General features: G+C 50.8%; 7 protein-coding genes across 7 annotated transcripts; 4 read left to right on the top strand and 3 right to left on the bottom strand.

Moving 5' to 3' along the window:
* Window positions 1-133: 133 nt before the first annotated feature.
* BDV59DRAFT_204712 (peroxidase family protein) lies at window positions 134-1,029 on the bottom strand (the record flags this gene model as incomplete). The annotated part of the gene is made up of 4 exons (XM_073694511.1): window positions 134-306; window positions 368-639; window positions 716-763; window positions 854-1,029. 4 exons carry the CDS (start codon window positions 1,027-1,029, stop codon window positions 134-136), a joined length of 669 nt encoding a protein of 222 aa, XP_073544878.1.
* Window positions 1,030-2,557: 1,528 nt separating this feature from the next.
* Window positions 2,558-4,112, bottom strand: BDV59DRAFT_195231 (putative pantothenate transporter; the record flags this gene model as incomplete). The annotated part of the gene is made up of 6 exons (XM_073692523.1): window positions 2,558-2,838; window positions 2,902-3,184; window positions 3,218-3,377; window positions 3,428-3,475; window positions 3,532-3,942; window positions 3,994-4,112. 6 exons carry the CDS (start codon window positions 4,110-4,112, stop codon window positions 2,558-2,560), a joined length of 1,302 nt encoding a protein of 433 aa, XP_073544877.1.
* A 512-nt stretch (window positions 4,113-4,624) lies between these two features.
* On the top strand, window positions 4,625-9,233 carry BDV59DRAFT_185287 (GRAM and VASt domain-containing protein). Its single transcript, XM_073690827.1, has 3 exons — window positions 4,625-5,390; window positions 5,445-8,095; window positions 8,151-9,233. The coding sequence occupies exons 1-3, from the start codon at window positions 4,969-4,971 to the stop codon at window positions 8,867-8,869; spliced, it is 3,792 nt and encodes a 1,263-aa protein (XP_073544876.1). The 5' UTR covers window positions 4,625-4,968; the 3' UTR covers window positions 8,870-9,233.
* Window positions 9,234-11,556: 2,323 nt separating this feature from the next.
* On the bottom strand, window positions 11,557-13,907 carry BDV59DRAFT_99792 (DUF2985 domain-containing protein). Its single transcript, XM_073697483.1, has 4 exons — window positions 13,209-13,907; window positions 12,763-13,152; window positions 12,631-12,705; window positions 11,557-12,574 (listed from the first exon to the last, which is right to left on the bottom strand). Exons 1-4 carry the CDS (start codon window positions 13,849-13,851, stop codon window positions 11,808-11,810), a joined length of 1,875 nt encoding a protein of 624 aa, XP_073544875.1. The 5' UTR covers window positions 13,852-13,907; the 3' UTR covers window positions 11,557-11,807.
* Window positions 13,908-15,029: 1,122 nt separating this feature from the next.
* BDV59DRAFT_185283 (uncharacterized protein) lies at window positions 15,030-16,551 on the top strand. Its single transcript, XM_073690826.1, has one exon. The coding sequence runs from the start codon at window positions 15,504-15,506 to the stop codon at window positions 16,476-16,478; it is 975 nt and encodes a 324-aa protein (XP_073544874.1). The 5' UTR covers window positions 15,030-15,503; the 3' UTR covers window positions 16,479-16,551.
* A 105-nt stretch (window positions 16,552-16,656) lies between these two features.
* On the top strand, window positions 16,657-18,886 carry BDV59DRAFT_185280 (RNA recognition motif domain-containing protein). The gene is made up of 4 exons (XM_073690825.1): window positions 16,657-17,132; window positions 17,420-17,723; window positions 17,783-17,998; window positions 18,063-18,886. Exons 1-4 carry the CDS (start codon window positions 16,927-16,929, stop codon window positions 18,390-18,392), a joined length of 1,056 nt encoding a protein of 351 aa, XP_073544873.1. The 5' UTR covers window positions 16,657-16,926; the 3' UTR covers window positions 18,393-18,886.
* A 357-nt stretch (window positions 18,887-19,243) lies between these two features.
* Window positions 19,244-21,080, top strand: BDV59DRAFT_99737 (GTPase-activating protein GCS1). Its single transcript, XM_073697482.1, has 4 exons — window positions 19,244-19,367; window positions 19,438-19,506; window positions 19,631-20,359; window positions 20,424-21,080. The coding sequence occupies exons 1-4, from the start codon at window positions 19,326-19,328 to the stop codon at window positions 20,796-20,798; spliced, it is 1,215 nt and encodes a 404-aa protein (XP_073544872.1). The 5' UTR covers window positions 19,244-19,325; the 3' UTR covers window positions 20,799-21,080.
* Window positions 21,081-21,090: the final 10 nt, after the last annotated feature.

The raw sequence follows: 21,090 nt of genomic DNA, 5'->3' as shown, positions 1-21,090 counted from the left end.
GGCTACCTTATACTGTGTCGAAGCTCTACCAAAAAAGTTATGTTTCGTTTCAATCACTATTAAGGGGCTACTTAAACAAGTAGGCTGTTCGGGTCGCATTTCCAAGAAACAGTGGATTGTGACAGGGCAGCCTCTAGAATCCCAGACCAGCATGCAAATCGCGACGGCTTGCGCTCTTGGTCGAGCTTGAATCAGTCAGGAGATTTGCAGCGTTTGCGACCATATTTGTTATTTGTGTGATATCATCCAAACTCACAACTTCCGATCGCGTAGACCAGCCAAGTTCAATTGGAAAACGCTCGTTCCCTATCATAACAGGAAGGTTAGCTAGGACGCCATTTTGCAGAAGAGGACCAGGCTGACTCACGGAAGAAATACTCCACCAAAGCCCTGCTCACACGTCCGGTCTTAAGATCACCGAATGCAACAATAGGCGCACCGATTTCGCCCAGGCTAAAGCTCTCCGTCTTTTGGGTGAATGTATACGTAGGGTTGAACGCCTTCGAGTTAATCTGGCGGGCCAGCTTTCCGTTGGCCAGCATGGTCGTATCAAGAGTCGGAGCAGTCCAGTACTGAAGAGTCTCTTCGAAAATCGTCTCGTTGAAGACGTGGTTGTTTCCGAAGTAGGCATCCGAACGACTGCAGCGATTAGATCGAATCTCTGCCAACCCTTGACTAAACGGTAGGTATTCCCCTGGGGAAAAGTAGGACTAACCTCAAGCTAGCATCATGCTCTAAGACATTATGACGATTGAGCTGGTCACTGAGGGCGTTTGTTAACGTCATGCGACTAAATTTGTAAAATGGTATGTGTGGTTGGGGAGTATGAGCACAGCAGAAGCAGGGTTCCTACAGAGTGAAAAAGGTGGCATTAGGCTCTGGGTTCGCAATGATGGCCATATCAAACATGAGACTCGCTAGCGAGGAATTGAAGTTTAGAGCGGATCCCAGGCCGTCGATAATGATATTTCTTGTAATGTTTCGGCCGTCACGAGGGAGGAACCCATGGTTGGCGAGGGTATTCAGCATGGGACAAGGCCCACGATCTATAGAGCCTTTAGCTTTCCATGGACTGAAACTAGGGTATATTCTGCACTATGCGTATACAGTCAGTTGGCCCGGCGGGCCTCCACTGGGAGATTGAAGCTGGTCCAAAATGAGGATTGGCCGAAGTCAATGACGCAGCCAGAAAGGCGAGAACAAAACTAGAGAGCTTCATGTTGATCATTCACCGGATGATTAGGGTTCTAAAGGCTGAAATTCCAACAGTGGAAAAGTACTTGAACAAAGTGAAGCCCATTTCGTCCTGCACTGAACCGGGGTTTTATAATGAACAGCTAGGCACCAGTATGCCTTCGTTTTCGTTCAGGTTACCCGCCTTCCCCCTGAATTGAAAACACAGACCCTTAGTGTGAAGCTCGTTCATGACTCTCACCATACGGAGTACTAATTCTCTAGCGGTGATTGGCCCGCCCCCATAGATCGGCAACAGCCCGAGGGTTCGTATTCTCTTTGATTTCCTATTTCGGTCGCAGAACAATCGGGCTCCTCTGTAGGCCAGCAGAAGGAGACTGGATGCAAGGCCATTAGTACGGTCGGTGCACGGCGGAGGAGATAACCCTCGGCTTTTATCTCATAATAGGGATAATAATCATTTTCTAGAATGTGAGGAACTTGCCATGCTCCCAGTTCTTGCTTATTCTTCATCCCAAAGGTGGACTAGAAGACAAAACCGCCCTTTACTTGTGTCATTCAAGGCTGCTATGGGTCATATTCAATGGCATTATTTGGGCTACCAATCTACGCGGCATTGTTGTTGATTATCCATCTCAATAAGTTCGGAGGTCATTCCCGAGATGTCGCATACGTCATATGCCGAAATGGCAATTTAAATCGATGATAGGAATTCTGCGAACATTAAGTAACAGGACACCCATCATTTCCTGATCTTAATATTCTTTCCGCGATATATCGAGAATGTCTCAGAAAAAGATATACGCAAAGGAGCTTGGGATCAACCTCGAATCGCAAGACGAAACGGAGTACTTCAAATGGTTTTTAGCGTGTTTACTCTTTGGAAAACCAGTTCAGCAAAGTGTGGCGAAACGTGCCTTCCTTGACCTCGTTGATAAAAATATCACATCACTGGACGCAATCGAAGCGGCAGGATGGGACCGGCTGGTGGAAATTCTTGATGAAGGTCATTATGTTCGATACGATTTTTCTACAGCAACCAAACTGCTTGAAGTGTCAGCCACTATCAAAGAGAACTGGGGAACATTTGGCAACCTATTGAACAAATGTGCCACAGCGTCTGAACTGTCCTCCTCTCTCCAAAGACTAAAAGGAGTTGGGCCAAAGACAGCAGAAATCTTCCTGCGTGATATACGCCCTATTCTTTATCATGAAAACGAGGCAACTTAACAACCGTTGCACGGTTTAGTGGCTGTATCTTAATGTAGGGTGTCTTATGAAAGCAATGTTGAATTCCGGTCGAGAGATATATTCCGACTAATTGATAGTAATTCATGAATTTTCATAAAACCTTGTAAACATTTTAATCAGCTCCGTCGGTGTCTGATATAGCCTGCCGCTGTCGTTCTCGATTCCTGAGCACTGTAATCAGACAAATGACAAAGAGCAATAGTACTGCTAGAACTAAGGTTGTAATAAACCCGTTGCTAAACCTGGGAGCCTTAACAGCCGGGAAGAGGAGGACTGATATCCAGGCCACCATGCCCTGTGAAACAGAATTCATAATTGAAATCAACAAGATCCGACATTCTGCATCTTCCAGCATGCTCAACGTCGCCCAGCTTGAGCAGAGGACTGTATGTGCTTGTGGACGAGACAGTGCGACTTAGCAATCTACAACGTTCGGTATTAGGTCTTTTAACTCACCAACAATTGTACTAGGCAGAATAAACCCCAACAGCCTCCCTGCTTCCGTAATGTCCCATATTACCAAAAGAGTAGAGCCTATAAGAGGTGGAATTGTACATAGGATTGATAGAAGCGAGTAATTCTGTGTCTTGTCTGCAATTATCCCGGCCAGAAGGGTCGAGACCAGAGTGACAGCATGTGCGATGTTTGGGAGCATATTCACCTGTTCCGGGGAGTAGACGGTAGGCGTTTCCTTGAGGTACAGGCTGAACGGTGTCACAATGACCTTACTAATTTGGGCCTGTAGTAGATAGAATAAAGTGAAAAGATATACCTGCCAACCTGCCATGAGTCGTTTCAAGAGGCCGCGAGAAAGTATTAATTGCTTTGGGGCTGTTGTCTTATCGATACGATCTTTCGCTAATATACTTTCATCTCGAGACAGAAACCGGGGTTTCTTGGAATGCGGGGTATCGGGAAATGCTAAGAACCCCCTCCTGATAGTTAGGATCCATGCTCGAAAAGACAGGTTATGGGGATATACAGCAGGCTGACCGGAATGGTGATTATAGTACAAACAATGAACAACCACCTTGTGTCAAGTTCTGTCAAGTTGTGAAATGGTGGCTTTCTTTGGGAGAGACTTACCTCCATCCTTCCAGGCCATACGCATTGTTCAGACCTTCAAATGTTGCAGTCTCAAGAAACCCAGAGCACATTGTCCCGATCGGCGCTGCTATCATAAATAATGCTATGCGCCGTGCAATTTCGTGTGGTTTGTACCAAGACCCAATGACATATACTACCCCGGTCCAACATCCTGATTCGAAAACACCAGTCAAAACACGGAGTGCATAGAGGGTATCGACGTTTTGGGCCCAAGCACAACCGAATGTGCAGAGGCCCCAGCCTAATTCAAGTGATGGGAGAGCAATGTTGATTCGGGCTCTAGTGATAAAGTAAGATATGGGAATCATCGGTATAACGTATCCCAGTAAGAAAACAAGGTCAAGATAATTTAACTCGTTGCCTGTGAGGCCGAGGTCCTCTCTCATCCCTCTTATATAGATTAGTTGGTCTCTCCAATAGTACCCTAAAGTGTCTTCATACGTTACATAGGTATTTGTAATTGACTGCTGATCAAGAAATTTTGTAAAGTAGGAGAGGCAACCGTATGGTAGTATCAAGAGATCCAGCTTCAGCAGCAGCTTCTTTTCGTGGTATCCCATGTCCTTAGGGTACCACTTGAGACGTGCTAGTAGTCGGATCCATAAACAATCTTTCTCGTGTAAGTTCATTATTACTTAAGAACTGGCACAGAGTATTCTTTTCCTTGGTAAAATATCTGCTGCCGTTGTGTCAATTCTGTAGAGGATGGAGAAAAGAGCGTAACGGCAGGATCTGAAGTTCATCCCTCCGACAGGGCATCGGAGTGAATGCAAGGTATTACAGCACGCAGGAAACCTTGCATCGTGTATCCAGAATTTACAAAGATCTAACAAATTCCTTACTGTCATGGGGTTCCTTCCAGTTGTAGACGCTGTACTCTATACTCCTTCACCGTATCACGTGGAGGGCCACAGCCTTTGCAGCCTCAGGCACGACGAAAGTGCTGAGTCATCCGCCTCCCCCTGTGCTGAGTCAGCCCCGCTCCTTACTCAAACCGGCAGACGCCTTACCCGAACAGGCGACGGCGCAACTGCAACTCGACTGGATCCAGCTGCTTCTCCCTCCAACGTACATCAGCTCTCCGTACTCTCCCCACCCTCATTCTCCTGGATTTTTCATTGCTCATACGGTCTTCTTCTTTTCCATTTCATTTCTTCCGACGAGAGGAAGAGGCCATGCGGACGAGTGGCAGTTTTCTCCATCTTGTCATACCTCGCAGTGTCTAGCTTCCCTTCCCCCTCTTCCAACGTCACAGTTGGCAGACAGCGCTTCTTACCATGGAGTATTAGGCCACTACGCCCGTCTAATATGCCCGTGGTTTGGCATATTCTAACTTATACTCTTCATTCTATTTCTCTCGCTTTCTTATAGTTTCCTCATTCTCTCCCTACCTTTCTCACCACCGCAAACATCCCCATGGATAGCTCAACGATCCCCGACATTCCCCCCGTACCCCATGACGATGGAACAAGTTCAAGAAGCACGATAGCCCGTCCTAAAACAGCACCCGGAGACTCAGAGACGGCAAGGAGTTCCAGTCGGAGCAATGGGCGTTCGTCATCCATCGATTCTACGTCAGACCGACCGAAGTCGCAGGCCGGCGAGGTCACCACTTCCGCCAAGGCAGGCTCCAGCGGCTTTTCAAAACTGATCTCCCGAAGGAGGCGCAAAAAGAAGGAAAAACAGGCCGCTGGGCTGCCCACTCAATTCGAATTGGAAGATGACGATGCCCAGGAGAATCGACCAAACGAGTCTCGGGATGGCTCCTCGTCCAATGATCAGGATGACTATAACCGTCGAGAGAGCACCCTTCTCACTGACGACTCCGAGATTGATCAGTAAGTCTCCAGTTTCAAAGGTATGCTAGTCCTGTGAGTTTAACAATATCACAGGACACCCCCCTTAACGTCCCGCAACTCTTACGCTGGTTTCTACACGACCTCATCGCCCCTGATAAAGCCGTCTGTCGCCGAAGGCAATGACACCGATGGAATCCAGGCTGATGTCGAGTCGGCTGTCAGCGGCCCTAGTGCCACTCGGTCTGAATCAAATCCCGATGCCGAACCGCAAAGACCTATCTCTCAACCAACTTCCACCTTAAGCGTTCCGGAAGAACGTGGCGAGAAAAAACGTGGTACTTCACCAGGTCGACGTCTCAAGAATGCCTTCGGCTCTGGACCGGACAAGAAGAGTTCAAATCGGAGCCGGACGTCTTCTACCTCTGGAGACAGCCGAAAGGGGAGCGTCTTCGGGGGGCGCAGCAGACGCAGCAGTCTCGCGTCACGGCGAGCCCAGACAGTTATTGCCGAAGATCCGCCCCCTCTGCCACCGATTCGTACAGATTTGGTTGAAGACAAGCCCAATTCGCCTTCTGATATTACTGCGGTGCCCAGAACTCCACCACGCACTGCTGTGCCTGCCCCCCAAACCATGATCACACCTCCGACTCCTCGCATGAACTTACCACATGTCTTCTCCTCTCCTGATGTCACCGAATCCCCCGCGTCGATAAAATCCAACGAATTCAACTCCAGCGGGATTATCGTCAGTCCTTCCGGCAATATGATATCCCACCGGCGTGTGCGTTCTGCTTCTGCTGCGAGCCATAAACCTAGCAAGTTGTCCAATTCGATATCCGCGTTAGGCCCAACAATGGAGGAAACGAAGGCTGGCTCAAGATCGCCGTCGGGTGCCCAGAGTGGCTTCTTTTCCTCGGTCTTCTCTGCAGCGCAGAATGCTGCCTCTACACTCACTAATACATTAAATTCACAGCCAAAAGTCCGCAGTCCTACATCGTCTGGCTCTTTACAGCGGGAAGAGCCACAGGCTACAGAATCTGAGCGTGACCTTCCCGATCTGCCGGCTACGGAGGAGAAAAAACCATTGGCAGTCGATACGCTGGGCTCTGGGGACCTAAACTTCGAGCATTTGGACATTGCTCTGCCCCCAGGTGGATCTGTATCGACACCGGATGGTGTTGTCATAACAAAACCAGATTTACCAGTAGACAAACGCAAAAACCAGGCTGTGAACCGTCGCGATGACGAGGCAGCGAGACAGGAGGACAGACATGCAGCCCGCGCCGTGACCATGGCTTACGAGAAGCCTTCCGACATCTCGTTACTGCCGCCGTCAGACGAGAGCCTGGAACTCCAATCCACAACGTCTCTTCCCATAGATGCTGGCGATCATACTCCTCCAGCTGGGAGCGTCGTCGAGGGGGATATTGGAACGCGGCCATACCGAAGCGGGAGTGTGCGAAGTCGGCTGGCTGCACGTCGTCATCGAGGTTCTTCTGGCGCAACTACCTCCACCATTGGGGCAATTGGAGCCAGCGCGATTGCTTTAGGTGTCCCTGGAGCCAATTCCAGCATGCCTCGGTTAACAGGGTTCGCCGTTGCCAGCAAGAAGCGGAACAGGGATTTCCACCAACTATTTCGCAGTGTCCCTGAAGATGATTACCTGATCGAGGACTATAGCTGCGCCCTTCAACGTGAGATCATTTTAGCAGGAAGAATTTACATATCGGAGGGTCACATATGCTTTTCGAGCAACATCCTGGGCTGGGTAACAACGTTGGTGATCAGTTTCGATGAAATCGTGGCCATTGAGAAAGAGTCGACTGCAATGGTATTCCCGAATGCCATCGCAATCCAAACCCTGCACGCCCGTCACACTTTCCGCAGTCTCCTCAGCCGCGAGGCTACGTACGACTTGATGGTGAACATCTGGAAAATCAATCACCCATCTCTTAAAAGTTCCGTTAATGGCACACGCGTCACTCATGGCACTGGTGACAAGACCGAAAAGGCTGGTGAAAATGACTCAGATTGCGAAGATGAAGATGAGATATACGACGAGGATGAAGATGAGGACAATGCCGATAGCTTCTATGAGCCAGATGCCAGTGTGAATGGTAGCGATCGATCGTTGCCTACTCGAGGTCTGTCTAGGCAGCCATCAGGTCAAGTTTTAGCTGCAAACGGCGTATCAGCCCCGACTGGCAACTCAAACGGTGATGTCAAAGGCGGAAAGTCTAATGGGGAGAAAGATGTCGACTTTCCGGGGCCGCCAACCCATCCTCCTACAGAGTACAATGATCCGGCGGGTCAGTATGACAAAGTCATCAAGGATGAGACTATCCCGGCTCCGCTCGGTAAGGTCTATTCCTACGTGTTTGGGCCGGCATCAGGGTCTTTCATCCCCAAGTTCCTGGTAGAGAACCAGAAGTCTGGGGAGCTACAATTTGAGAGTGAAAAAGGGGGTCTTACCAACGAGAGTAGGACAAGGAAATACTCTTACATCAAGCCTCTTCCTGGCGGTATTGGCCCCAAGCAAACTAAGTGCATTAGCACTGAATACTTGGACTTCTTAGATCTCGAAAAAGCGGTCCTTGTTACTCTTAGCACCCAAACTCCGGATGTGCCCAGTGGGAATGTATTTTGTACCAAGACGAAATATCTATTCACCTGGGCTCAGAACAACCAGACTCGGTTCTTTATGACCTGTACGATCGAATGGTCGGGCAAGAGTTGGCTAAAGGGTGAGCAATTCCTGCCACATGTTTCGTTTCTGAATAAGCCGTTAACAGATTCTAGGCCCCATTGAAAAGGGTGCTATCGATGGACAAACCGCTTTTGGAACTGAGCTGATCAGTTCTCTGAAAGCCGCCATGGTGCCCCGTGGTCGTGGTGCTGGAAAAGGCGGGAAAGCCAAGGGTCGGCGCAAGAAGGGTGATTCTGTGGGCAAGGAAGCCAATGCAGCTGGTGCACAAGTGAACCACAGTGCAGATGCACAGAAAACAGAATCTTGGGGTCTCCTGGAGCCGCTTCATGGCCTTCTGGGCCCTGTCACCGGCGTCCTCGGACCTTTATGGAGCGGGAACTTCGCCGTTTTGGTCATTGGAGTCCTGCTTTTCATGGTCCTGTTCCGCAGCCCTTCCCAACCGTCCCTATTATCTGGTGATATAGGCTGTCCGGGTTATACTTTGCCCCAGCGTTTAGCTGCTTACGAAGAGATGTGGCGCCGTGAGGAAAGTGAGCTTTGGGGTTGGCTGGAAGACCGCGTTGGCATGGATGGTATTGCTTTTCCAACTGTCCAGAGACCTGTCGAGAGGCGACAACAGAAAAATTCCCGACGTTTACAGGGTGAGCGTGAGATCATGGACAAGCTTGCTGATGAAAAGATGTCAGCTCGAGAAATGGACCACGCAATCCGTACCACCCGTGAGAGACTTGACACATTGGAGCAGATTCTGACAAGACGCACGTCCCAGTATTCTGGGTCAGAGCAAGATGCGATACATGCTGAGCTGTAAAGCAGCCTGTCATGAACCGACGAAAGTCCTTTCCTATAGGGCATACCTTTCATTTAAACCTTTTCATTTTCTGTCAGCGGGCTTTCGGTGTTTGAGCAACGTTGACCTGCCATTTAACCGCGCTTCTCTTATTTCAGTCTTTTAGTGGGTTTGTGATCTATGTGCAACTGCTGAGCGGGGCCTTTTCACATTGTCCTGTGTCTCATACCTGGGTTTTCTTTATTTGTGATCGATCTTCTTCCGAGGCTACTTTCTTGTATATGAGCGCCTGCATGTCCATACTTAGACTTCTTTCTTTTTGTCACAACTACTGTCTTTATAGGTCCGTTTCTTTTAGTCGTCCTTCCGAATATCAAGGAATCCATCATAAGAATAACTGCTACAAGTAGGGTCGTTTGTTTCATTAGTTGTCAGATGATTTGACCCAAATTTCCGTCATGCAGAGTGGTTTCTGTCAGCCTGGTCAATTGAGATGAACGGTACGGTTGATGCTACCCATCTCATCGAGGCATACCGTAGCTCTCTCGATAGACAGGCATTCAATTCTCACAGTTTCTTTCAAATATTGCACGTGTATTATTTGACGTAAACTCTTTTGATGATTGTGTTACCAGACCCAATGCTTCAAACAGCTGACAATCGCGAGCCGCAGAAGCAGAGGGAAAAGCAGAAGCCGAACACGAATGTAATCCTGAAATCGTGGGCGACTATCCAGCTGTGGAAATATAGAATGACCTCTGGTATGAGCAAGCTTGCAGTTATCGTCGTTCTCATCGGCGTGTCGTTGATTATCGGACATTGCCTGATCCATATTTTAAGGGACAACAGACCGCCGGGAGACCTTGTGATTACAACGATGATGCATGTTCCGTTCTACCAGCGAGATGTGCTGGATCGTGGTGTCCCCTTCGCATGCGATATAGCCCTGAACATGGACATGCTCGAAGATCGATTCGGGGTCAGGGCTATTTTAGTCTCTGTCCGTTGCGACCGTTATTTCCGATCCGTTCATTGATGCCGTGTTTGACTGGGAAATTTGCATGTCTCCTGTAATTTTTACTATTGCTACAATGTCCATAACTGCGAGTCTGTCCGAGAAATAAGGGTTACTCTTCAAAATTTCTAAGTCTAATTCTAGGCTTCCAGAAAGTCACGACATCATGAGGATTGCCCTGACATTTACCTGATTTTCATACGATCGAATACCCTTTACAGCCCATTCAATCCTGCCCTATAACAATTTCGCATCTCAAACCAACATATAGTATCATCAGCACTATCTCATACAGCGCTTCATATAGTAAATTCTTTGCCTTGAGGTTAACCGATCCCTCGTTTCTGCAGAGCCGCCTCGACAATCCAGAAACACCTTGCAGTACAAGTCCATACTCCAAACATACAAAACCTATTGGCACGCATATATACAGCAACAACCTATTTGGAGATGCCACTACGATCTCTGGCCCTGGGACTGGGGTTGTGGCTACGAGGTAGAAGAAGAGTATTATGAAACCCCAGCAGTGGAAGCTGCTCCAGTTGTTTCAAACGGAGCATCTACAATCAGAAGTTCGGAATCGACAATGTGTAATTATCTTGGAGCTTTTTTTATGTTCTGGCTTTTGGCGTCTTGGGTTGCGCGTTTTAGGTGACGATGTCGCTGTGGAAATTGTAGTCTCTGGATTCTCTGAGGCTGAGATGGCTGCTTAATCCAGATAAATATTCTAAATTCTGCTGTTTATACTACCTACTATTTCATTTTTCCAACTGAAAATTCGCTTTTATTATATGATTTAACGTCAAAGGCCCTCTTTTTTGTAGTAGTGTAGACGGTGTTCAGAATGGAGTGCCATCTAGGTTAGGCAGCCCTTCGGTAGAATGACAAAAGGATGATAAAGGCCTATCTACCAGACTTTTGGGTTTTCAACTTCCATTGGAGCTCAATTGGGAGCCTAATCAATTTGCCTTTTGGGGATTTTCCGTCTTTCTTCACGATGGCGTTTTACAAGTTTCAAATCAACTCAAGTCGGTATCTTCCTGAAAGACACCTCATCCTCCATATCAGTGACCAAAAAAAAGCAGCACTGCTTGTTGAGTCTTTTCATCTATGCAAAGCAACTTACTCTATATCCTGCCCTGTTTTGTCCTGAGCGGGTCTACCATTCACCATGGGAGTCACACTTGACATGGACACCATATACAAGTGCATCTACTACCCGAATGTGTCATGTTGGTACGAGTATGAGATTTACTACGGAATATCGCCAGTCTACTTCCCTAGTGAAGGCGAAGAAACTGCGGTCGCAGGGGCAGACACTGGAACTGGAAATTCGGCTTTTAATGGAGGACATATATCTGCAAACAGCAATCAGGCGCTGTTGATCTCCATAATCGGAATTGTCGCTATAATCTGCTTTCTCCTGATGTTGTTTTAGCCCTCTAGAATGTTCTAACGATCTTATTGAACGACTACTACTGCTTTTGGTGTGCCTTCGTGTCAGGAGCGCTTTTTCTTGTTCCAATGGCAATCATAGCACACTAATACCGGATGCGTGAGTCTGTTTACATTACTATATTACTCTTGCTCACACTATGCTCTTTCTAAATAGATTTCAATCTTGCTTGGACGCCGAGTCCGTCTCCTCATCACGGCAAGCGGCATCTGCGTGGCTTATAATTCCTATTAACATGGGTAGTAGATCATATTGGCCAAGAAAAGCAAGCATCTTAGTGCAGCGTCAACGCTGTATAAAAATTGTATGTATATCACGCGTATCTGTGGAACAGACGGTATACGCTATAGTCCAATGCAATCGGAGCAGCAAATCAACAAAATGACGCGATGATATCAACATATTAGAGCAGGTATATAGAAAACAACACATCCAACAGTAATAATCAGCGTTCGGAATCGTCGTTAATGTATGGTAAACCCATCCCCTTAAGATGACTTGGCCACTTCGGAGCCTATGCTTGGTCTCGCACGATAAGACGACGTAGACACACGAGACGGATCCTGTTCCGCTTCCTGTTCTTCTTTCACCTTCTTCCGGCGTCTTTTGTTGATCTTCTTCATTGCCTCACGAGTCAGCTTCTCGCGGAATAGGCGCTCGACGACGTCCTTCTTGCGGGTTCTACGATCCCCGATCATGATAAGTACTCCGCCTGTGATGTTACATGTGATGGAGCAGCACAGAATAACGGTCGTCAGCGCGAAAGGACGCACGTGGTAGTCTATACCCCAAGTGCAGGCGCCGAGGGCAATCTGCAGCAAAGAGTGGCAGTCTAGAAGCACAACAATAGCGATGAGCATGCGCAACGGGAAGGCGTGGTGGGTTAAGGTTTCGTGAGGTTTATAGAAAGTATGCGACTTAGAAAGCTTCGTCTGGTGGTGGATAAGCTTCTGTTGCTGAACAGGGTTGAGCACGCTGTACTCGAACTCTTCGTCCTTGGGAGTGTCGCCGAATTCGACGTCGATATCCATCTCGCGACGGGATGGCAGATCATTTTTATCTTTGAGATCGGGGAGACGTTTCTTTCGACGAAGCTTCCATGTAAGAAATGTATAGTGTGCGATGAAAATCATATGGTAAGTGTCGATGGCACGGAACGGAGCCAGCCCGTCGCCCATGACTGCGAACAATGCCACCAGGACATTGTCGATGACGTTGATTATGTATAATTGCCGTCCGCCAACGTTTATCCAGCCTATTGTGGCGTTAGCGGATTATATGAGTCGTATCGTGTGGGGGTCACCACCGTACCGATGAGGAAAAGAACCCAAGCAAGACCAAACGCAGTGATGGAAACTGCGTAGAAAGTAATAAGAAAACCGAGCGCTAGAAATAATTAGCCACTAATGAACATCTGGGGATAGGATCCAACAGACTACTTACGTTTCCGTACGTATTTCCCAAATCCTTTCATCGAGCGTTTGAACTTCGAACGGCGGGAATGCAGCATATGTCGAACGTGATCGTTTAGCTCTTCCACATCCCGTACAGTCCACCCCTCAAGATTGCTTCCTTCCGGCAACACAGCAAATCGAGTATCCTGCTCCTCTAGCACAGCTGAGAGGCTAGTCAGGGGGCGCTCCAACGACGGGCGAATGTCATGCTTTTCCGGAAACTCCTCTTCACCTTCATCGGTAGTTGTTGTTTCATCAGACTCATCCCGTGGGGGTGAAAGAGTATAGGTCTGGTTCCGATTGACGAGAGGACCCAGGTTCGGAACAAAAAGCGAGTTTTGGACATTGGTGAGGGTGGATAGCGCCGATACTTCGGGGTCTGTGAACGAATTTCGCGATTAGGTAAGTTTGATATGTCCGTGTCAACGTGCTTACCAATGACATCCAACACATCCACGATGTGAGGATGGTACTCGCGGGAGAGCTCCGCCGGAGACGGTGAGCCTCCGCTGATGGTAGCGCGATTGCGAGAAAATCTGTTGTTCGTAGCCGAGCTGGTCCAGCGCATAATTCCCCGACCCGCCTTAGGTGGTGCATCGGGTTCAGCCGGCGGGGGTGGCAACGGAGCAAAGGGCTGATTCGACTGAGTGGCCGTAACAGGGCTCGGGTTGCTACTCTCCTCCATCAAAGGGTTCATTTGCTCCCTTGTCGTCAACCGGGACAGAAGCGCCGGATTGGGGGCGGACCATCGACCCGGCCTAGGTTCGGAGTTGCTGCGACGGCGGTTGCCCTGCCATGACTCGTCCGGATCCTGCGACGGTCTAGGCGACGCGGCAATTGGGCTGGGAATGTTAACATCTTGTCTCTGAGAGTTTCGGCGAGGTTGAACTATCTTCTCTGCCGACGACAGACGCTGAAGATGGATAGTTGGCCGACGAGACCGCAGCGATGTGGCTCGTGGTCGAGTTGGCTGCGATGACGTCGACCTCGGGCCGGCTGGGGATGCAACGGACGAGGACGGCGGAGGTTGGCCTTGGGGAGGACCGGGGGAGCCATTCAGTGGCTCTATACGATCCATTGGTATCACGCGGCAGGCATGGAATGGATCGAAAGGGGAACGGAGATGGATGGAAGAAGGGTAAAATTGAAATTAGGAGGCGAGAAGGCGAAAAAGTAGGGACTTGACTAAGCCTGCCAAGCCACGGGACCCTCAACCTTGTTTTTGCGGGGATGACGTCGTGGCGATCTAGACCGGCATGCACGCCGGGATATCTTCAACTCGCCCGGTTTGGGAAACTTCACGGGTTTCCCGCTGGGGAGGAACAGAAGTTGACACTGGTGTGTGTTTTTCCGTTCACTGTTGCGTATGAAGATGATTTTCATGATCAAATACAGTCACATCAAAATCACTCCTAGCAATTTTCCCTCAATCGCTCACTTTTATGGTGAATCCGTCACAATGCACTCCGTTCTCTTTGATTCACTGTTCCTTCTGTTGCTCCCAGTCTCCAGTGTGCTTCGCCACCCCTCCAATGCACACAAGGTCTTGTTTATCAACCTACGCGTTTCCCCTTTCACTTTGTTCATCGGCTTCTAACCTATTTTCCTGACTACATAACCATCCTGCGATATTCAATCCATCTTCCTAGCATCAAACAAACAATCAGACTGGATCTGATCTTGCACCTACCGGCTCCCTAGCTTTCCTCGTCGATACCCCCAGAAGACCACCAAACCAGCACCTAAGTGAGTACGGCACCACATGTATATATATATATATATATATATATATACTGTTCTAACTGTTCCGTTCAGTCCTCCAATCACCTGAGAATGGCCGAAAAGAGGCCTGCCTCTGAGGCCCTTGTACCTACACCTGCCGTAAAGAGAAGCCGTACATCCATGGCGCAGAAGCGAACTATCGCAAAGAGGACCCCGTCGGCAGGTGGCAAGGAAGATGCCCAAGCATCTACCAAGCCCAATCAGACAGCTCAAGCTTCCAGAAAGAACCAAGCTTCAGTGCCCAAACAGCAGAAAAAGACTGTACCTGCTGAACGCAAGCGATCTGCTAGTTTTGCTGAAGACGAACCTGTACCCATCAAAAAACGCAAGTCGAATGCCACCACTAAACGTGCTCAAGCAGGCGAAGACGCAACGAAGGAAGAAAAGAAATCTTTAACTACCAAAAGACAGAAGTTCAATGCCCCGGCAAAGCGCGGTCGGCCTCCTCGAGCCTCTGCTATTAATACTGAACAGTCTTCGACAGAAGAAAAGGAATATCAACCCACTAATAACGAGAAAAGCAATGCACCCCGCAAACGTGGCAGGCCTGCCGCTTTAAAGCCCACCGTGACCACTCTTGAGGCTCGTAATGAACAGGAGAAGGCTGATATCCCGGAAATACGCACCAGAAGAACGTCAGCCTCCAGCGTGACTGCTGGCGATGATTCCGAGGAAGCGAGTCCCACGTCTAATGTAACAACCAAGCGCGGAAAATATAAAGCGCCATCCTCTGCCTCGACCGCAGGAAAATCCAAACCAGTTTCAAGAAGACGTGGCAGGTCTGCGACTCTCACCTCCCCCGCGACTGCACCCGAGGAAGAACATAATACTCCTGTCCCTGCTAGTGATAATCAGTCTACCACCAAGGCGTCTGCAGTCACTGCCTCTCCTGAGGCCAGTCGTGTATCCCCCGCATCGCCTGTGTACAACTTTGAATTCTTCCAAGACATGGCGGAAACCATTGCCAGCAATTTCCCATTTGCGGAGTTCGCCGCAAGACACTTCTGCAGTGTCAATGAAGTTGCTCGAGCTTTGAGCGCAGTCGTTATCGCTCCTCTGGCGGATCCCTCTTTTGATTGGTACGACGACGATGATTTGACGATTCCGACCTATGCGATTGTGATGATGGAATCGTGGGAACGGCATTATCAGAGAGCTCTCACGGCCAACGTAGAGCAAGTCGTCTCTGATGACACCACGGAGACCTCCTCGTCCTCCTCCTGGGATTCGGATGGAGTCAACGGCCAATATGATGGATCGTTCAGTGAAAGTGGGAGCGACGTTTTGACGACCCGCTCGGGGAAATCGTCGACTAGCTCGAGTGGTTCATCCACTGGATCTGGTGGCCACGGCAATTCTCCCAACAACGGCATATCTATTAGCGCGACAATTTTCAAAATTGACTGCGAGGGCGAAGATGCATTGAACCATCACGTCCAAGAGGGCGAGGATAGCGATACGATCGAAGATAGCCATGCATCTGATGAAACGAGTGAGGGAGAGATGGAGGAACCTACTAGAGTCGCAGTGAGGGATACTGAGTACAAGAAACGTCCCAAGTGGATGCCGGTTGACAGACCTCGGGTCCACGTCTACAAGGACGAATGGGGTGCCTACGTGCCGGTGCCTACGAAGGAAGAAAAGGAAGAACAGGAGCGTCAGCAGATGTTGAAAGAAGAGGCACGGCGCATCCGTCGAAGCCGTGGCCGAATGAAGGAGGATGACAGTGAAGAATTGGACATGCTGGAACTGGAATTGGAAATGGCATTGGGAGAGAATTTTGGAGATCAGGATTTGGAGGTGGACCAGGATCTGCGGCGAGCTATTCAAGACTCGTACCCGCCACTGGGGGGAGTGAACCTGCGAGGGGAGCGGGTGGATGAGAATGGAGTGGAGTGGCCGCCGGAGTATGATCTGGTGTAGTGCACCCAGGGAGATGTACTCGGAGTATGTACGTATGTCCGTATCCAGTGTTGAGGGTAGAAATGACATCATGGCTGAGGTAAGCTGGTGCCTCAGGCGGTCCACCCAAAGCGGCTAGCGGCTTCCCTTTTTCTCTCACCACTTCCCACCGTCTCTCTTACTTCATCCTTCTTTTCCACCGTCAATCCATCTCCATCTGCAACCCAGTTGTTTTCCCCCCCGTATCTAGGGCACGAAGCTACCCTTTTCCTCCTTTTCTCCCCCCTCTTCAAGTCAAGTCAATCCCTCCCCTGTCAAGTTCTCCTCGGGTCTCCGACTAGGACAACAAAACACAGGCAGCCTTCAGCTCCCCTGAGTCAATCAATCCAACACACAACCCGGTCTCCCCCCATCAACCACCACCCACCCCTTTCGTCTCTCCGACCTGTTTGTGTACTCAGCCTTCAAGATGTCTACTGCCGTCGAAAACCAAGCCGAGTCCACCGTCCCTGTGCCTGCCACCACCGAGGCCACTAACGGTACTGCCCCCGCTGCGACCCAGTCCACCGATGCCGCGGCCGCCAGTGCTGATGAGGGACGTCGGCTCTATATTGGGAACCTCGCATATGCGACCACTGAGGGGGAGCTCAAGGAGTTTTTCAAGAACTACAAGATGTAAGTCTCCAAGCTGAATTCTCCCTACGACCTCCCCCTTTTGTCGGTGGTGGAAAGGGGCCACCGTGTAAGGTTTCTTGGCCCTGGTACTAGCTATCAGTCCGAGGGACTGGACCCCAGTTACGATACATTTACCCCCTCTGTTGTCCTTATTTCATCATCTTGGTGCCATTGACCCTGTATACTATCCCGTTGGGAATCGAATCTTAACCCGTGGTTCCGTGGCTCCTACGTCATTTTACGACATCCGGAGATGAAGCGAAAGCTAACTCATCTCTCCGTCTCAGTGAAAGCGTCTCCATCCCTGTGAACCCTCGTACCAACCGTCCGGTTGGCTACGCCTTCGTGGACCTTGCTACCGCTCACGAGGCCACTGCCGCCATCGAAGAGCTCTCCGGAAAGGAGATCCTTCAGCGGAAGGTCTCCGTCCAGTTGGCTCGTAAGCCCGAACCCGCTGAAGCCAAGGAGGGTGCTACCAGCGGCGGCGAGGGTGCCAGCGGCAACGAAGGCCGCAAGCGCGCCGGCGGCCGGGGTCGTGGTCGCGGCCGTGGTCGTGGCCGTGGAGGTCGCTTGGGTCGTGGTGGCCGTTCCGTAAGTCACCATCACTCCTAGAACCAATTTCAGTTTCTCTGTCCGGCTAACAGGCCCAGGGTCAGAACGGTGAGGCTGCCGAGGGTGCCGAGGCTTCCGGTGAGGCCGCTCCTCTCGCTGAGGCCAACCAGAACGAGGGTGCTACCACCGAGGGTGGCAAGGGTAAGCCTCGTGCTCCCCGTCCTCAGAAGCAGCGCGGTCCCCCTGAGGATGGTATCCCTTCCAAGACCAAGGTCATGGTGGCCAACCTCCCTTATGATCTGAGCGAAGACAAGGTACGTTTCCAATTTCCTTCCTGATCCCGTCCGTGCTCGCATCCGAGGCCTAACACACCTCTAGCTCAAGGAGATCTTCGCCGACTACCAGCCTGTCTCCGCCAAGATCGCTCTGCGTCCCATCCCCCGCTTTATGATCAAGAAGCTCCAGGCCCGTAACGAGCGCCGTAAGGGCCGTGGCTTCGGTTTCGTCACTCTGGGCTCCGAGGAGCTTCAGAACAAGGCCGTCCAGGAGATGAACGGCAAGGAGATTGAGGGCCGTGAGATCGCCGTCAAGGTGGCTATCGACAGCCCCGGCAAGGAGGACGACGCTGTCCCCTCTGAGGAGAAGGCTGTGGAGTCCACTGAGACTGCTGCCGAGGGCCAGGAGAATGCCGCTCCCGCTGCGGCCTAAATGACAAGTCGTTCAACCTTCCCGAACGAGTAAACGTCCGATTGTGTGGAATCAGTCGGATGGTTATAATGGAGGAGTGATGAGTATGGACCGTCGTCGGGATTAATTTTCATGGTGTCATCTGCGCGTACGAAGAAAAGGCCCTGCAGGGCAACAAAAACACCGAAAAACCGTCAATCTTGGAGAGACGCTGTGGCTATTGGTCCTGTCCGATATGGTCTAACGTGATGACACATTGGTATCTTTTTATTATTTCCTATGTTGGTGTGGACGGCTGTGAGGCGTCCGTCGATTGTTGGAGACATGACCACCGCCTCTACCTACCATGAGGGGTTGACGGCACTTTTCTTTACTGATGACGAATCTGCCTTTCTCCTATACTGTATCTTAGCTACCACTTCCTAGCTTATATGATGAGCCGCAAGGCTGGCCTTGTATCCAAGGGGACTTTGCGGTCTTGATGATATCCATCCGTTGATATAGGTATTCTATTGTAGGTAAACATTGCCTGGTGTGGTGCTGTGGAGTATGTGTTTTGGTAATACCGTATCTTTGCGTAATCAGCCGGGTCCTCCCGCTGGTCGGTCGTCTCCCGCCGTTTTACTCCTCTGCCACCTGTACTTCCCAAACTTCTTTACTCCAACATTTCTCTCCACCATACTTTCTCCTGCACGACTCCATTGATCAGCCTCGCTTTCCTCTGTCTTGTGTTGCGGTGCTGGAAGTGGCTTTCGCGCTGATCAGCCACCACTGCAGCCTCGCCGAATAACCCAGACCGTCGGGGGGCGACAATCTGCCAACTTATTCGTTTCTCCTGCTCTTAGCTCTGACAAACACCTACTGTATCCCGGCCACTTCAAGGAGGAAGAATATTACTCTCGCCAGATTATCTCATCCCGTATTCTGATCAGCGAGCCCGCACAGTCGCCCATCATGTCGAAAATGTGGGAGGTCGATCCGGAGACCAAGGCCAAGGTACCGCCCTCTGTTCCCCCTCATACACAACACAACGCTAATCGGTGCATGACCATTGCCTGTTTAATAGCTCCTCCATTTCTCCAAGTCCAACGGAAATGACAAATGTTGCGACTGCGGCGCCCCGTCACCACAATGGGTTCGTGCATCATCGGCCTCCTATCTCCTATACGCTCCACCGCCGCACCGGCTTAACCGTGCCTGACGCTGCCAAAGAAAACCCTCACTAACGCTCTCTTCCCGCTCGGTGCGATCACCTCTAGGCCTCCCCTAAATTTGGAACCTTCATCTGCCTGAACTGCGCCGGCACCCACCGCGGCCTTGGCGTGCACATCTCCTTTGTCCGCTCCATCACTATGGACGCCTTCAAGGTCTCCGAGCTGCAGCGCATGGAGAACGGCGGCAACGACCCGTGGAAATCCTTCTTCGACGCCCACCCCATCACACAATCCGAGGGCCGCACCTTCGAGGACTCGACCATCAAAGAGCGCTACGAGGGCGAAGTCGGCGAGGAATACAAAGAGCGCCTCTCCGCCAAAGCCGAAGGCCGCGAATACGTCCCCGGACAGACCACCCGGAAACCCAAGCCCGCAGAAAACCCGCAGCCATCCTCGCGATCAAGCACCCCGCTCACAAACTCCCGCACCGGCCGCGGCTCCCCGGCCTCGCACGACGGCTTCGGCGGCCTCGACGGCGGCCGCAAGGAGCGCAACGAGGCCTACTTCGCCCGCCTTGGCTCCGAAAATGCCACTCGCTCCGACTCCGTCCCGCCCTCCCAGGGCGGAAAGTACACGGGCTTTGGCGGCGGAATGCCCGCCCCCTCGTCGGCCTCGCGGTCTTCCGCCGGAAGTGGCGCCGCCGTCCCGGGCTTCGAAGAATTCCAAAAGGACCCCATGGCCGCGCTGACGAAGGGCTTCGGATGGTTCACCTCGACTGTTGGGAAAGGCGCCAAGACCATGAATGATAGCTATATTCAGCCCACGGCGAAAACGGTACGGTTTCCCTCCTAACCCCCCGCCGCTGTGGTATGGCATGCATCAAGCTTACAAGAACCAGATAGCGGAATCGGACTTCGCAGCCCAGGCCCGCCTTCATGCCGCCCAATTCGGCCAGAACATCCAGGTTGGCGCACGCGGCGCCGCCGACTCGTTCAACCGCTTCGTCGAGGGTCCTGAGGATGGCGCGGGCGCGGGCGCGCGTCGTCGGCAGGACCCCGAGCGTAAGGACTTCTGGGATGACTTCTCGTCTCTTGCGGGCCAGGAGTCGCATCGTCGCAACGCGTCTCGGTCGAGTGCCGTCGGCACGACGGCTATGAAGCCCGGTCCGACGTCTTCGCCGGCCGCTGGTGGCGGTAGCAGCGGTAGTGGAGGGACGTCTGGGGGCGCGGCAGCGTCGGGGAAGGGCCAGGAGGAGTGGGATGATAATTGGTGATCTTTTTGGTCCCTGCAAGTCTTCTCATTTGTGTGCGTGTGCTTTTGCATCATCTTGTACGTATGTAGGGTTTCTCGCTAGTTTTGGGTTGTTTGGAGTGATCGGTTTGCGAGTGTTGATAATGCATGGGATTGTCTCCCCAGCTTGTCTTAGCGTATCGGTGTTTCATTGTAGGTGAAGCTACTTATAGGGGTGGGCGTTGTTATATACGTGTTAGGGTCTCTGTAGGGATTGTGGAATGTACGGAGACATGTGCAGGCAATATAAGCTCGTAATATACACTGGACTAATA

Source organism: Aspergillus ambiguus (assembly GCF_047715705.1).
Source record: "Aspergillus ambiguus strain CBS 117.58 unplaced genomic scaffold BDV59scaffold_35, whole genome shotgun sequence".
Lineage (NCBI taxonomy): Eukaryota > Fungi > Ascomycota > Eurotiomycetes > Eurotiales > Aspergillaceae > Aspergillus > Aspergillus ambiguus.
This window is presented reverse-complemented; position numbering and strand designations above follow the sequence as displayed.